This window comes from Poecile atricapillus, chromosome 7 (assembly GCF_030490865.1).
Source record: "Poecile atricapillus isolate bPoeAtr1 chromosome 7, bPoeAtr1.hap1, whole genome shotgun sequence".
In the NCBI taxonomy this organism is placed as follows: Eukaryota; Metazoa; Chordata; class Aves; order Passeriformes; family Paridae; genus Poecile; species Poecile atricapillus.
In genome coordinates this window covers 11,704,665-11,717,556 of record NC_081255.1, presented here as the reverse complement: position 1 = coordinate 11,717,556, position 12,892 = coordinate 11,704,665, and the positions used below count along the sequence as shown (strand labels likewise).

The window sequence follows — 12,892 nt, the reverse complement described above, 5'->3', positions numbered from 1 at the left end:
TTTTATTTTAGGTTGAAGTACGTTATAGAAGCATTCAAAAAAACTCTGATAATTTTTTCCAGAATCAGATGTTAATATTCATCAGTGATTTAGTATTTGTATTTTAACTCAGCCAGGCTCAGGATTCTAGCCAGTGCCTTCCCAAAAGAGCTTAAAAAATACTTTTGGGACTCCAAAATTTTTATACTAAGAATTCTGCTTCTTCTGATGTGTTTCTGTTCACATGACAGACTTTGTGGTTTTGGCATATTTTTAAGTTGAACAAGAAGCATTTTTTGATTAACTTCTGATCCTTCAAGGGAATGATGTTTCCATGTGCCTGTGTTTCACAATTTCAGGCTAAGACTACTTGCTTTTAGTCAGAGTAGTGGCAGAGATAACAAATGAGAGTTTCCATTTAAGCAGGAATATCCATCCCTGGAGATTTTCACTTTACCTAGACCCTCTGGGTCTGTTACGGAGAAGTGAACCATTTCAAGCTGTTCTAGAGATTGGGAATTATTATTATATATAAAAACTGAGACCCAGGCAGATGCTTACCAAGCTAAGTCTATGTTTTCTTCATATGATTAAATTATGCTTATAATTTTCCCAGTTTACTGGGCTTTATGTTGTTGGTTTTGCTTTGGGTATTTTTCCCTTCAGATCTATGAGTGTATTACAGTCTACTGAACTTTTGTTTTCAAACAATTTCTCACTGTGTTTCCTTAAGTGTCTTTGATAGTTTTTCCTGAAGTTCACAATATTTGTCCATGGTATATTTTTTCTGTGGTAATCCTTACAGTTCATGTGTATATTATTTGTTGTTTTAAAAAAGAATACAAATGTTCTTCTCCAACTCCTCCCTTTACTTACAAGTATAGCTAAGCCTTTCAACTTTAATGATAGTTTTCTTTTGAAGAAACTCTGTCCTAATTGTTTCTCCTCCTGCCTTTGAAAAAATGTACCTAGTTGGGTTAGAACTTGGGTGTGTTTTATTTTTGTATTACTTGAGCTTACAGCCAGAACCTTTGTAATTTTTCAGATCATCCATAAATGCTGTTCTCAGAAGGCAGATCAACACCTTTATTCAAGCTGTACCCTGTAGCGTGCATTCTGAATACGAGAAGATTTTCTTATTTCCCCTTCTAAGCCCAGATAATGTTTCCAGAAATAGCAATGTTAGATGCTATACACAGCTTCATGTGATGATGATAATAGTTGGGATTCTAGGTTACTGTGGCATGACCTGAGAAATTTTTTTATTCATTAAAAAGAACCATGGAGTTTCTTAAACTTGTAAAATTCATTTATATCCCTTTTTATTTTTGACAGTAGTATAGCAGAGTGGAGAAAAAAGTTTCCCTGTTTCAGAGATGTTCAAAAGGAAACATAAAGTTCATGAAAAGAAATGCACAACTGATGAGTTTATTACAGTAATTCAGACCTTTTGACTCAGATTTTTGTGCATTTACATTTCTCTTTCTAATCATCTGAATGGTTCTTTTGTGAGATGGGTTGGAAAACTGTAATAAAAACACATAAATTACTTAGCTTTCCTCATGTTCTGGTGTATTAACAGTAAATAAATGTTCTCCTCATAGGTATATAATATATCAAGTTAAAAAATCTCGATGACTTCTTAAGTTCAAAATTTGTAGTAGGCTTGACCTAGTGTGCAGTCCAACAGGATCGTGACAATTTGAAAGTAATGAAAGAATTTAAAAGTTATTTTGTATACTTCTATTTTTTATGTCATTTTGATAAGCAAAGTTCTTTTTATAAAAGTGCTATATTTCCTTTATCAGCTCAACATGCATTTTCATACCTAGAAATTTCATTGTCACTTTTTCACTTGGACTTGTTGGGATGTCTCTCATGAACTCTCATTTTCTTAGTGTTGTTCTGAAATGGTATTCAAATACATGAAGTAGGGGACTATGAATTTTATCATGTGTTCATTCTGTGATAGTAAGGCTTTTTTAAAACAAAGATAAAATACATTTAAATCTATTCATTTAAAGATAGGCCTGATTCTGTAACTTTTTTTTCCATATTAATCATATAGCATATTTTGAGAGAAATCAACTTCTTTTATTTTACTAGTTGGATTAAGAACCTTCATAATATCATAAAGATAAAGAATACAATTCTGTGGGGGTTAGAACTTGATATATTGCAAAATCTGCCTAGCTGGTACATTTTGTAGGCATGAAAACAGAAAAAAGTATATTTGAGCAAAACAAGGCTATATTAAAATTATTTCAATACTTCCACTTGCCTTTTTAATTAAAAAAAATCTGTTAATTTCTATCCTGCTGCCTGATTATTGGCTGGATTTAGACTTAATGTAACAGACGATGCTGGAGTAGCCCAAACCAAGAGGGTCAGTGTGACTGCAACACCCTCAGGACTGGCCAGGCCATGAGTGCCAAGCTCCACTGTGTGAACAGATTTTCTGTTTATCGACTTCAGGAGGGTTTTTAGCCCCCACACAGCTTATCTCGGCCTTGAATGCCATTATGGGAGCTCCAGTGTGAGAACTGGAGTGACCATCCAAAACAGGAGACATAATAAATTTATTTTTCTAAAAGATACCAAAATATAGGCTCAGAAAGTAAAATTCATTGTAGCCGTGGCAAAAAAACCCACAGCACAGTTAATAAAAAATTGAGTTTTATATTAAGTTATAAAAAATTGTTTTCTCTTCTACATTTAGGTAAAAGGAGACTTGCACTCAGTGGAGTTGGTGGCTGGCTTTCAAGAAAACTCTTAAAAATTCATTTTGAACATTGATATAGTAATCATATTTGAATAAAATTAATTTTTGTAAAGGAGAAAGCTAATTTAATGAAATTTCTGTGTAATAGCTTGGTAAACTTAATCATCAGCATTAGAATATATGCCAGCTTTGTCTGTGGATGATAAAGCATCTCTTATACCGGTGCTCTGTTGAGAATATAATGCAGTCAGAAAATTCAAGTTACAATTGCAATAGGTCTTTATAAGATTTGGTTTCTTCTGAATTAGGATATACATATGCCTGTTTTCATGAGATTGGGACGATTATTTTCCAATTAACTTGGACGTTTTGCATAACATAGTAATTATTTTGGGCAGTGATACCACAGATTGATATTTTTGGTGTTAATGTGTATAAGCAAGAGAAAAACTCTATAGCAGCTCCCAATAGTATTGTAGTAAGCAATTTCATGTGCATATTAGTCCTCTGCTGTGAAGACTTCAGAATCCAGCAGTAAAAAAATTCACTTTTTGCTGAAAACAATTAAATTGACTTTCCATACCTGCAGTTTTTATTTCATCTATTTTGAAGGTGTTTTGTACCTTTATTCTGTTAACTTCAAAATTGAAATGATGTAGCTGTTGCTTTGTTGAGAGAAAAGAGCTACATGCTTCCCTTTTTAATGACAGATTTTTTAATGGAGCAAATCATCAGCTGTCTTAAGTCAGCACAAGCCTGGTGAAGCTACTGTTCACTGGAACAGTGTCGATGTACAAGAAAACAAGTGTGCATAAAATCCATACATGTTTGTACTTGTTTTCACTGTAGTTTTGCGTTTTCACATTATTTATAACACTGAGATATCCTGATACAAGGAACATGAGGATCTATTTTGCTGCATGTTCTGCAGCAGAATTCTCAGTTACGTGTCAGCCATAATCATTCTTATTAGCTTTGTTAAATATGTTACGTAGTACAAAGCATTCTTAAAATTATAGAGTGGTTTAAAGCTGTTTTAATCCTTTCTGAATATATAAGGGGTGTCTGCTCTGCAGTGACATTCATTTACAACTCCATGTAATTTGTGTTTTGTTCACAAAGACATAAGGATTAGCCTGAATGAAGTCATCAGGAAGTGCTAAAATTTGTCAGTTATTGGGCTAAGGAAAAGATGTGTGAAAAATAGAGGCCTCTTTTCCTTTTTGGAAGCCCCATTGCCTAGAAACCTTAAGCCATGACAGTCTGCAATTTCAGCAAACCTGTGTTTTGATACAGACACCATGAAATTTTGTTTGGGCCTCAGGCTGGGTTTTTGGTTTTGTTTGTTGTTTTTTATTAGGATTTTTTTTTTTTTTTTGCATTGAACTTCTCCTGTGGGACATTGTTAATGAGAGCAATTGGCTAATCCATAGGGTGTACAGATTTTTCTAAAATGGGCTGTAGTCATAGGCAGGTGAGAATTGCTTTTTCTGATCCCAGAGGTGGGACCAAATGGATGAGACCACATGAACTGATGCAGTGAAACCTTGCCCCATCCTTGGGAAGTCAGTCACCAATCAATCAGTGCCACTGGCTCAGATCCATGATCAAATTATTTCCATGAGAGAAATTACTACATATGAGTTGTGTACCTTTGTATGTCATCTTGCCTTCCATTATTTTTCAGAGATCATTTTTATTTAGTTTTTTTTTCTCTGTGGTCTATTAGTAATTAATTTCCCATTGAGTTGCCTAAACTAGTTTGTCAATTGCTCACTTCTCCAGAGTGAATATTGTCAGTAATCTCACAGTACCCAAACATCTGGTGGTGATTGTTGGAGGGTTTTTCCTTCAGTGCTGGACACTGAGTATATTCTTGGTCAGATATTGCCAGAACAGAAGATTGTGGGAAACCATGATAAATTAGCTTAATTCAGTTTCTTGCTTGCATACAGCAGGAGGTCTTACTGTAGTGGCTTCATGTGGATATTTTTTCTATTTGGAGAATATAGTTCCTTCTCTAATGGAAATTGGAAGGGAGAAGTTTATTATCTTGACTTAAATAGGGTATTATACAGCCTTATATTTATATATGGCTTGCCAAGGAAAGATTTCAGAACCAAAACTGGTGGTTATGATAGTTGTGTTGCACTGTGGTGATGGTAACCAGGACCATATCCTCCATTTGGTGTTTTTGACCCAGACCACTTTGGGAACATCTTCTGGGTTAGCTCAGTATGGTCAGTTACTGGAACTACATCTGGATGAAAAGCTGTGCAGCCTCCTTGCTTCATGCCTCATAGTTTGCAGCAGCATCCTTTATTTTCTGGTCAGCTTTACTGCAGAGTAAAACAAAATTTTGATTGTTTAGTAAATATTTCTGTAGCAACAGTGTTCATCTAAACCTGTCTTAAATGCTGACTGTCTACTAGGGTCTTATGTGCCAAGATTTAAAATACTCCATTAGTGTTCTACTTAAAGTTTGATGTTTTCCACTCTTTTTCTTCAGTGCACCAATGCCTTATCTAATTGGCGTCCACTTGAGCTTGATAGAGGTAAGTGTACTGGGAAGCATGAGGTGTGTGTGCCATAAAAAAATTCTAATGGAAATGCTTCAGAAAAAAAATCCCTGTATTTTAGCATGCAGAATTACAAAATTTAAGCTTCATATGCTTTACTAAGTAAAAAATGTCACTCTTTGAAATCTTACTCTTGAAGTGTTTTATGAAGACATGTAGCTCTACATCATGACTTGTTTCTCTGTCTAATTAATAGCTCAGTAGTAGCTATTTTCCTGCCTTTTAGTACTTTAGGAAAAGATTTCCCAATGATGAGGAAAAATTCATTTTTCAGGAACTGGTTAAATTTAATTTGAAGTCACCATCACTCAGGTTTTGGCATTATTGTGATTTCCCAGATAATTTATGTTCCTGTCCCTCTGAAAACTTGAGTCTAGCTTCATCCCATAACATTTCTAACTATTAATTTAGAAATTAGTATTTTTTGCCAAAAAACAAGAGGTGGCTTTTACAGATTTGAATGTAAAGCAACACAATAGAACTCACATAGTAGCTGGGTATGAAATAGTTTTGTCTTTTTCCATAACCATTTGATTATGCTGTGAAGCCTATCCCATGTGCTATCTGATTATCATGCAGAGTAGATAATTGATTTGGGAACATTATTTGATTTACACTTCTGCTAAAGCAGTTTCTAAGGATCAATTCACATCTGCTAAGCTGATGGGGTGGGGTCTTCCCTGAGCCACCAGCACTTTTGTTTTTCCAAAAAAAGACCTTCTGTATCATCTACACTTCTCAACTCCAGGCACAGCATTATGTGCTCCCAAATCAGGTTCATATGACCTGCATGCATCAGTCATAATATCTTTATTATGATGTTTTTTCTTATTCAATAAGGAAATAATGGAACTGAAAGATTTGCCCTGAAAAAAGAAGTCACTCACTTCCTTCAGGAATTATTTCCTGCCCTGAATTATTACATATTATTTTATGTCCATATAGAAAAGAGTTATATCCCTTTTTCCTGAAAGGAACAAATTGCTTAATTCTTAGCTGCTAGCCAAGTACCCTGATGAAAAAGTATTTTATCTATTCTTATGTGGTAATAGTAGGCATCATATGATTAGTACTTACATAAATCTGCAAATAATTGTATTTTTTTCTGGTTTTCATCTGATTATATGATTAACATCCAATATGATTTTCACAAATATGATAGAATGAAATGTTGTTACAAGATATGTATAGTTCCAATATATATTTATCCAATATATTCAACTATGTTCTGTGTAAATACCGGTTTTCAGAAATTTCTTTCAGTGATTATTATAACCTTACTGTTTGAAGAATAAGAAGTATTTTTAAAAGCTTCTCTGAATGCCTATATCTAATTCACAAGTCCTACATCTAAAGCTCCAACTGGTTTTGCCATTATTGTTCTTTGTATAAAATCATTGTTTGTAATTTAGTACATTATAATAAAAATGTACTTCAGGAGGACACCATAGTAAATTGTTTTTCCAGTATTTTTTTTTCCTTCTTAACAGAGAGTGAAAAATAGATCACTGGAGGATGTGGTTTTACTAAATGTTGACACAAACACTCTAGAAACTCCTTTTAATGACCTGAACAACCTACCTGGTGAAGTGGTGAGTCTTAGACATTTTATTCTTTCTTTTTTTCTTATATAGGTGCTTGAATTACTCACGGTTATTTTTTTTCTCGTTTTGCTAACTGCTATAAAAGGAATAAGGGGGTGAAAAGCAGCTAGTGCAGACCCCTATATTTGAGATTTTTACCTTTTTGACAGCTGAGGAGATGTTGAATGGAACATCATATTCCTTATTGTAAAAGTAGGATCATAATTATAAAGCTAGCTGCATTCATTAGGCAGAGCTGCTTTAAATGGAAGTCTCTTCATCTCATCTTAATCATTATATTACAAAGTAGGCATTTCTGTCTGCCTAGTGGCATGTCTTGCGAAAGAACGAGAGTTTTTGAAGGCAAAAAGAAGAAGGGGGCCAATTATCAGCTTCTGCTTCCCTGCCACCTGCCAGCGCTTTCCTTTTAATTAATGATCTGATGGCACTGGTCAATATAATAAGAAATGCTTGTACAGTTGGGGTCAGAAAATTCAGGCTTTGATCTTCTTCAACTTTGTGAAACATTTATTTGTTTTCTCTAAATTATTTCAGTTTTATTTTAATCTCTTCTATCCTGCTGAGGGCTGCGTGAATGAAAACCTATACTGTTTGTCATTTGCTTTGGCAGAGCAAAGACTGCTTACTTAGAATTCTATTTGTAAATTAAACTGCAAACCCAGTTTGTCATAAAAGACATCTGATCCTTTTGAAATGACGAAAGCTGTCTTTTGTCTGCAAAGGATGATAAATTAAGTGCCAGCTCTTTCCAGACTTTGATCTTGCAAAGGGTTCCTTATTTTATTTTATTTTATTTTATTTTATTTTATTTTATTTTATTTTATTTTATTTTATTTTATTTTATTTTATTTTATTTTATTTTATTTTATTTTATTTTATTTTATTTTTTTTATTTATTTTATTTTTTAATTTTATTTTTTAGTATTATTTTTTTAAATTTAATTTTAATTTTATTTTATTATTTTAATTTTATTTTATTTTAATTTTTATTTTATTGCCTGTGGGGAACATACTCTGTATATCATTTTAAATAGTTGCAAAATTCACCTTGTTTTTCCCAATAGAGCTCTAAAAGAATATAATTGTGAAACCACTCTTCATTATTCAATTAAAGATGCACAAGCTATCACAAATAGTTGTCAAGACAAAGAATTTTGTATCAAAATATGAAATCAAAGAGTTACATTTTCTGAAATTGTAAATCATAAAAACCCCTGTCGTAATCCAAGATCCTACAGTGACATACTGTGTATTTTGTTATTGTTGGTAATTTGTATATATTTAGTACAATAGAAGTCAATCTCTTGATGATAATATTCATGACAGTGTGCTTTGATTTTAATGATGTTAAAATCTTGACATTTTGTAGATCATGTGGTCAGTCTTTGGCCTCAATATCAACTATAGTTCAGAAATGTAAAAGACTATAAAAATTCCTGTGATGTTCTGGTTTACATTAGTGTATGTACTATTACATTGGTATATTTTGTGATTTACACAGATGTTTATACATGTATACTGTATAAACATCTATATATATTCGCAAACATATATACAATGACTTTGACTGTACTCTATCATTAAGAGTATAACAAGTTAAGTAAAAACGAGTCATTTCCTGGTGTGTCAGTAACTTTAACTGGACTTCTATTGACTAAATAGGGTTGATGTTACAAGGTCATGAAGGACTATATACCAAATAATAGCTGGAAGTGGAATTGAGAATCAGGCATCGTATTCCATGAGATACTGGAGTTACAGCTGGAGGTCTTTCAAAGAGCCAAAATGTATCTTTGTGCAATAAGAGGCACTTGTCATGTGTTTTACAGGTGCATATCTAAATGATCCCTAAATAAGCAGGCTAGAATGAAGGAAATAGGAGTACAGATTTTCCTTCTTCTAGAAGTGTATTTTCTCCCAGAATATATGCATGTTATTACTGCAAATCTTAATGTAGGTTATCCAAGTGTACAGACCACAAACTAAACTTAAAATATTTTTCCATATCTAATATAGAGCAAAAAAGAACAGCTGTGTTCTATGCAAAATATGCTTGCAGAACTTGAGGGTTTTATACTGAAGCTTTTAATTTGAATAATCCCATCTCTTACTTCATTTCAATCTGTGAGGCACTTTAGTTAAACATTTTCATGGAATGCATATAAAATTATAGTTGGAAAACCTGGAAACAAAAGACACAGACAAAAGGCACAGGGCTGTGTTTGGTTTAAGGTGACAAAATGCTTGTCCTCCTTTTGCATTCATGAGGGGCAGTGCAGCTGCTGACATCTTGGGGAAAAGTATAAGACACAGGAGTGTAGAGTCAAAATGGTAAGTCAGATTTAAAATGTTAAAGGGAATGTCAAAAATACATGTGTGAAGCATTGTAACATATAGAGAAACCTCATAAGCATACATAGAAAAGTAGTAAAACCTCTGATGAAAAAATATAATGAGTACCTCTGAAAGGCATTAAAATAGAATGAAGAACTGAAAATATAAAAGAAGTTGTAATCTTTACTGTCCCTTTGAAAAATTGATTCCAGGTTGGTTAACAGCCTAACAAAAGAAATGCAGTATTTTCCAAGTTTTCTAAAACTCTTTCTTGTGTCCAGAGGGAACAGAGTAATTATTTTCATGATCAATAAGCCTGATGATGTCCTCACAGCATAGGTATTTAATGGTTTACCCATGTATATATGCTCTGATCGTGAATTTTTTCATGATGAATTTAAGATTGAAAGAAACATTATTCTATGGCATTGTCTAATAAACTGTATAATAAATTAACTGAGATTGAAAGGTATTTTTAAATCATTCACTTAAGCATTTAAATTATAGTTACAGGCTAGATGACTTTCCATGCATGTGAACTCTATTATTCTGTCAGACTGACCAGTGGTCTTGACTGTTCAAAGGTCAGTGGTCACAGTTGTCCTGAATTACCAGTCCTTTTTTCATGAGGACCCTCTGCTGTGTTGCATGCTGTAATCTTCTTAATGGCTTCATTCCAATATTCACACATAATATTTTAGATTTATTGACTGTTAGAAATACTACCATGCCAGTAGCAGTTCCGCTACTCCTAAGGTATTTAAAATTGGAAGAATAAATCAGGGCAAGACTTTCAGGAATCCTTTGTTTTCTTGGTAGGGGGAAAGCCCCTCTTTACTCACTCTTCTGACAAGAAAGCTTGTTTTTAAATTTCATCATTTCGCTGTGAATTTGTCTATTATTTTTTAATTAAAAAAAAAAAAAAAAAGAAGAAAGTAAGGAGCTACTTTTCTGGGAGTATATTTTCTAATATAATAATACTGAGATCACCAATACAAGGCATTAGGAACAATATTCGTGACCATAGACTAAAATTTATAAATTTTGGGCCTGACCCTGCAATACCTTCTTGCACTTAACTCTGACACAAAGACCTCTCCTTTGCTCAGATGTGAACACTTTCCCAAACAGCTTGCAGAATTGACAGCATCACTTTTAGCAACCAAGTCTTAATGACTTGAAATCATAGACTGAGCATAACTTTTATAAATATGATCTTCAGAAAGCAACAGACTTTATAGTCTTTTAGCTTCTTCTGTGGTTGTTAAGTATTGTCAACTGCAAAAGCTCCACAGCTGTTGAAAGATGTATAGTGTTTGTACTGCCTGGTACCTACACACTGTGGTGCAGTACAGAATCTAAACTGAGGTTTAGAGATTTAATTTAGAGATTCCTAAAGTCAGAGGATTTTAACACCATAAATTTGGCATATAAACATTACTTCTAAAAGTAGCATTTGAGAAGTAGGCTGTAATTCATGTAGAAAATTGGCTACTTTATGCAGCGATTACTAGTTGTGCAAATTATTTCTTCAAATATGATGATTAATGGTATTATAAAGAAATTAAGGTCAATATATAACAGTGCAATTAAAATATTTTTTTGCAAAATATAAATAGCATAATTTATGATGTTTCTTTTACATCAGAAAATAGCTAAAAGTATTACTAATATATTTTAGAAATTCAGAGCTCTTTGCAGCATTATGAAGCAACTTTTTATTGTGAAAAAGTTCTTAGAGCTGAGATTCTGTTGAACATTGATATAGTTTTAAAAGCTAGAATATGAGATTGAAAAGTACAACTAGTTTTGAAAACATTTGCATTTAAGTAGTTGTTTTTGTCTGAATGTCTAAAAATGTGATTAAATGCTGGAGGTTTCCATGAGATGCCTAAGTCCTCTGCATGTATATAATAATCAAATATTTCGAAGCCTTTTACTAGAAATAGTTTTAAATATCAGACTCTAGTTTGTTTTGAGGCTTGTTGTTTTGTTCCTTTTCTCTATAATCTTCTATAACTTTCTTGTTTTTGAGAGTGAGCTTCTACTTACTTTTATAGTGGTATCATCTGATGGAGAACAGAATAAAATAGATTACAACATAACAAGTATTGCTAATACCAGAGAAATATCTGGATATATTTTTTTCAGAGAGAAATAGTAATTTGAAACTCCAGTGTGTGGTTCTATATTTCTCAGACAACAAATACATACAAACATAATTCTTCTGTATGTGTTTAAATTTATGTGTGCTTTTGAGTTTTTGCAGAAACAAAGGCTTTGATTGCCTTTGAAGCTATGTGATCTTATTAACTTATTTTTTAATTTTATGTGATCCTTCTATTCACATGGATATTGAAGGGATATTAGTCATGTTTTTTATCAGATATTTATATTTTAAGAGTCCTAGACAGGCTGTATGGTAACCATTTAAATGAATTATACCTTTTGTTTCAATGACCAACACAGTATGTTTCTACATTTAGATACACTTAAATACCTATCAGTCTCATCTTTATCTTTGAAAAACTATTTTATTGATTTAAACCTACTTGAAGTTCTGATTGCTCTTCACAGGCAGTGTTTAGCAGTCCAATGAAGTCACCTTCCTATGAGAAGCTGTTGCTAGGAGAAGATAAAAACAGGTTGCTTCTAGTGTAAATTAATAATAGCATTTCTGCAGTGGATCACTGGTGTCTTTCAGAAATAAGTTTTAATGGCATTCTAACCCCTGCAGTTTGCTGCCTGCAGTTCTTTATTTTTAAACTTTGTAAAAGGCTATTTCTGCAAAAGATATACAAATTAAAAAAGTTTGACGTTCTTAATCATAGGTAGGTGGATTAAAATACATATGATGAAAATATTTTGATACAGATGCTACTTGCTATTTTTTTGGCTTGGTGTCAGAATCGTGTAATTTTAAAATAATTTTAAATGCTACTAACGATGTCACCCAAAGGAGTCTCACATTTCCTTGGTTTGAGGTGCATGGGTCTAAGCAATCACAGTCCTGTTGTGTACCAGATCCTTCCAAGGAGTTCAGTGCACTCTGTCTCTTACCTATGCTTGCTATCCTGGCTGTAATAGTTATGTTATCACTCTGTCACTGTGTTTTTGATTCAAATGTGGAACTGGGAGAATTTGACGTCATCCTACCCAAGTGTGGCTGGGCTGGGCCCTGAGTAAGCACTGTCCTCTGCTTGTGTGTTCACTCGCCTCAGCTTGGGGGAAGCCAAGGCAGCTCCCAAGGGCATTTGAGGTGTGCTGCAGCCAGGATCCTGCTTGGGACAGCAGGCACGTCAGGGCTGTGGCTCACCAGCAGCTGTGGCTCACATGGTCCCTGCAGGCTTCCTCTTACGAGCACCGTGCTCCTCGTTCTTCTGCTGAATCATCTGATGCAGCTCTTCTTGCCTTTAAGCATTGCCTCCTGAGAGAAGCAGGATTCGGAGGAGCTTTATTTGAACTCCAGCATTGCCTTTCTGAGGCTTAAACTCCCTCCAGGACACCACACAAAACTGTGCATCTGTCTGGAGCGCCTGCCTCCAAACTGCCAGCCCATTGGAGGTCTTAATATTGCTAATCTACTAACACATTAGTATGGCAGCAGAGTAGGAGATCAGTTGTCTTTTCTGTTGTTCTTTTTAACACATATTTTGCCTAAAGCATCCTGTTTA

The 12,892-nt window shown here is 33.7% G+C and overlaps 1 protein-coding gene across 3 annotated transcripts in view; it reads left to right on the top strand.

Annotated features, from left to right (window-relative positions):
- The window catches only part of DENND1B (DENN domain containing 1B), a 156,633-nt gene that overhangs the window by 99,720 nt on the left and 44,021 nt on the right, over positions 1-12,892 (top strand). For all 3 annotated transcript variants that reach the window (XM_058842632.1, XM_058842634.1, XM_058842633.1), the window contains 2 exons: positions 5,211-5,256; positions 6,771-6,872. In XM_058842632.1, the coding sequence (XP_058698615.1) occupies positions 5,211-5,256; positions 6,771-6,872 (148 nt within the window). The remainder of the gene's footprint in view (positions 1-5,210; positions 5,257-6,770; positions 6,873-12,892) is intronic.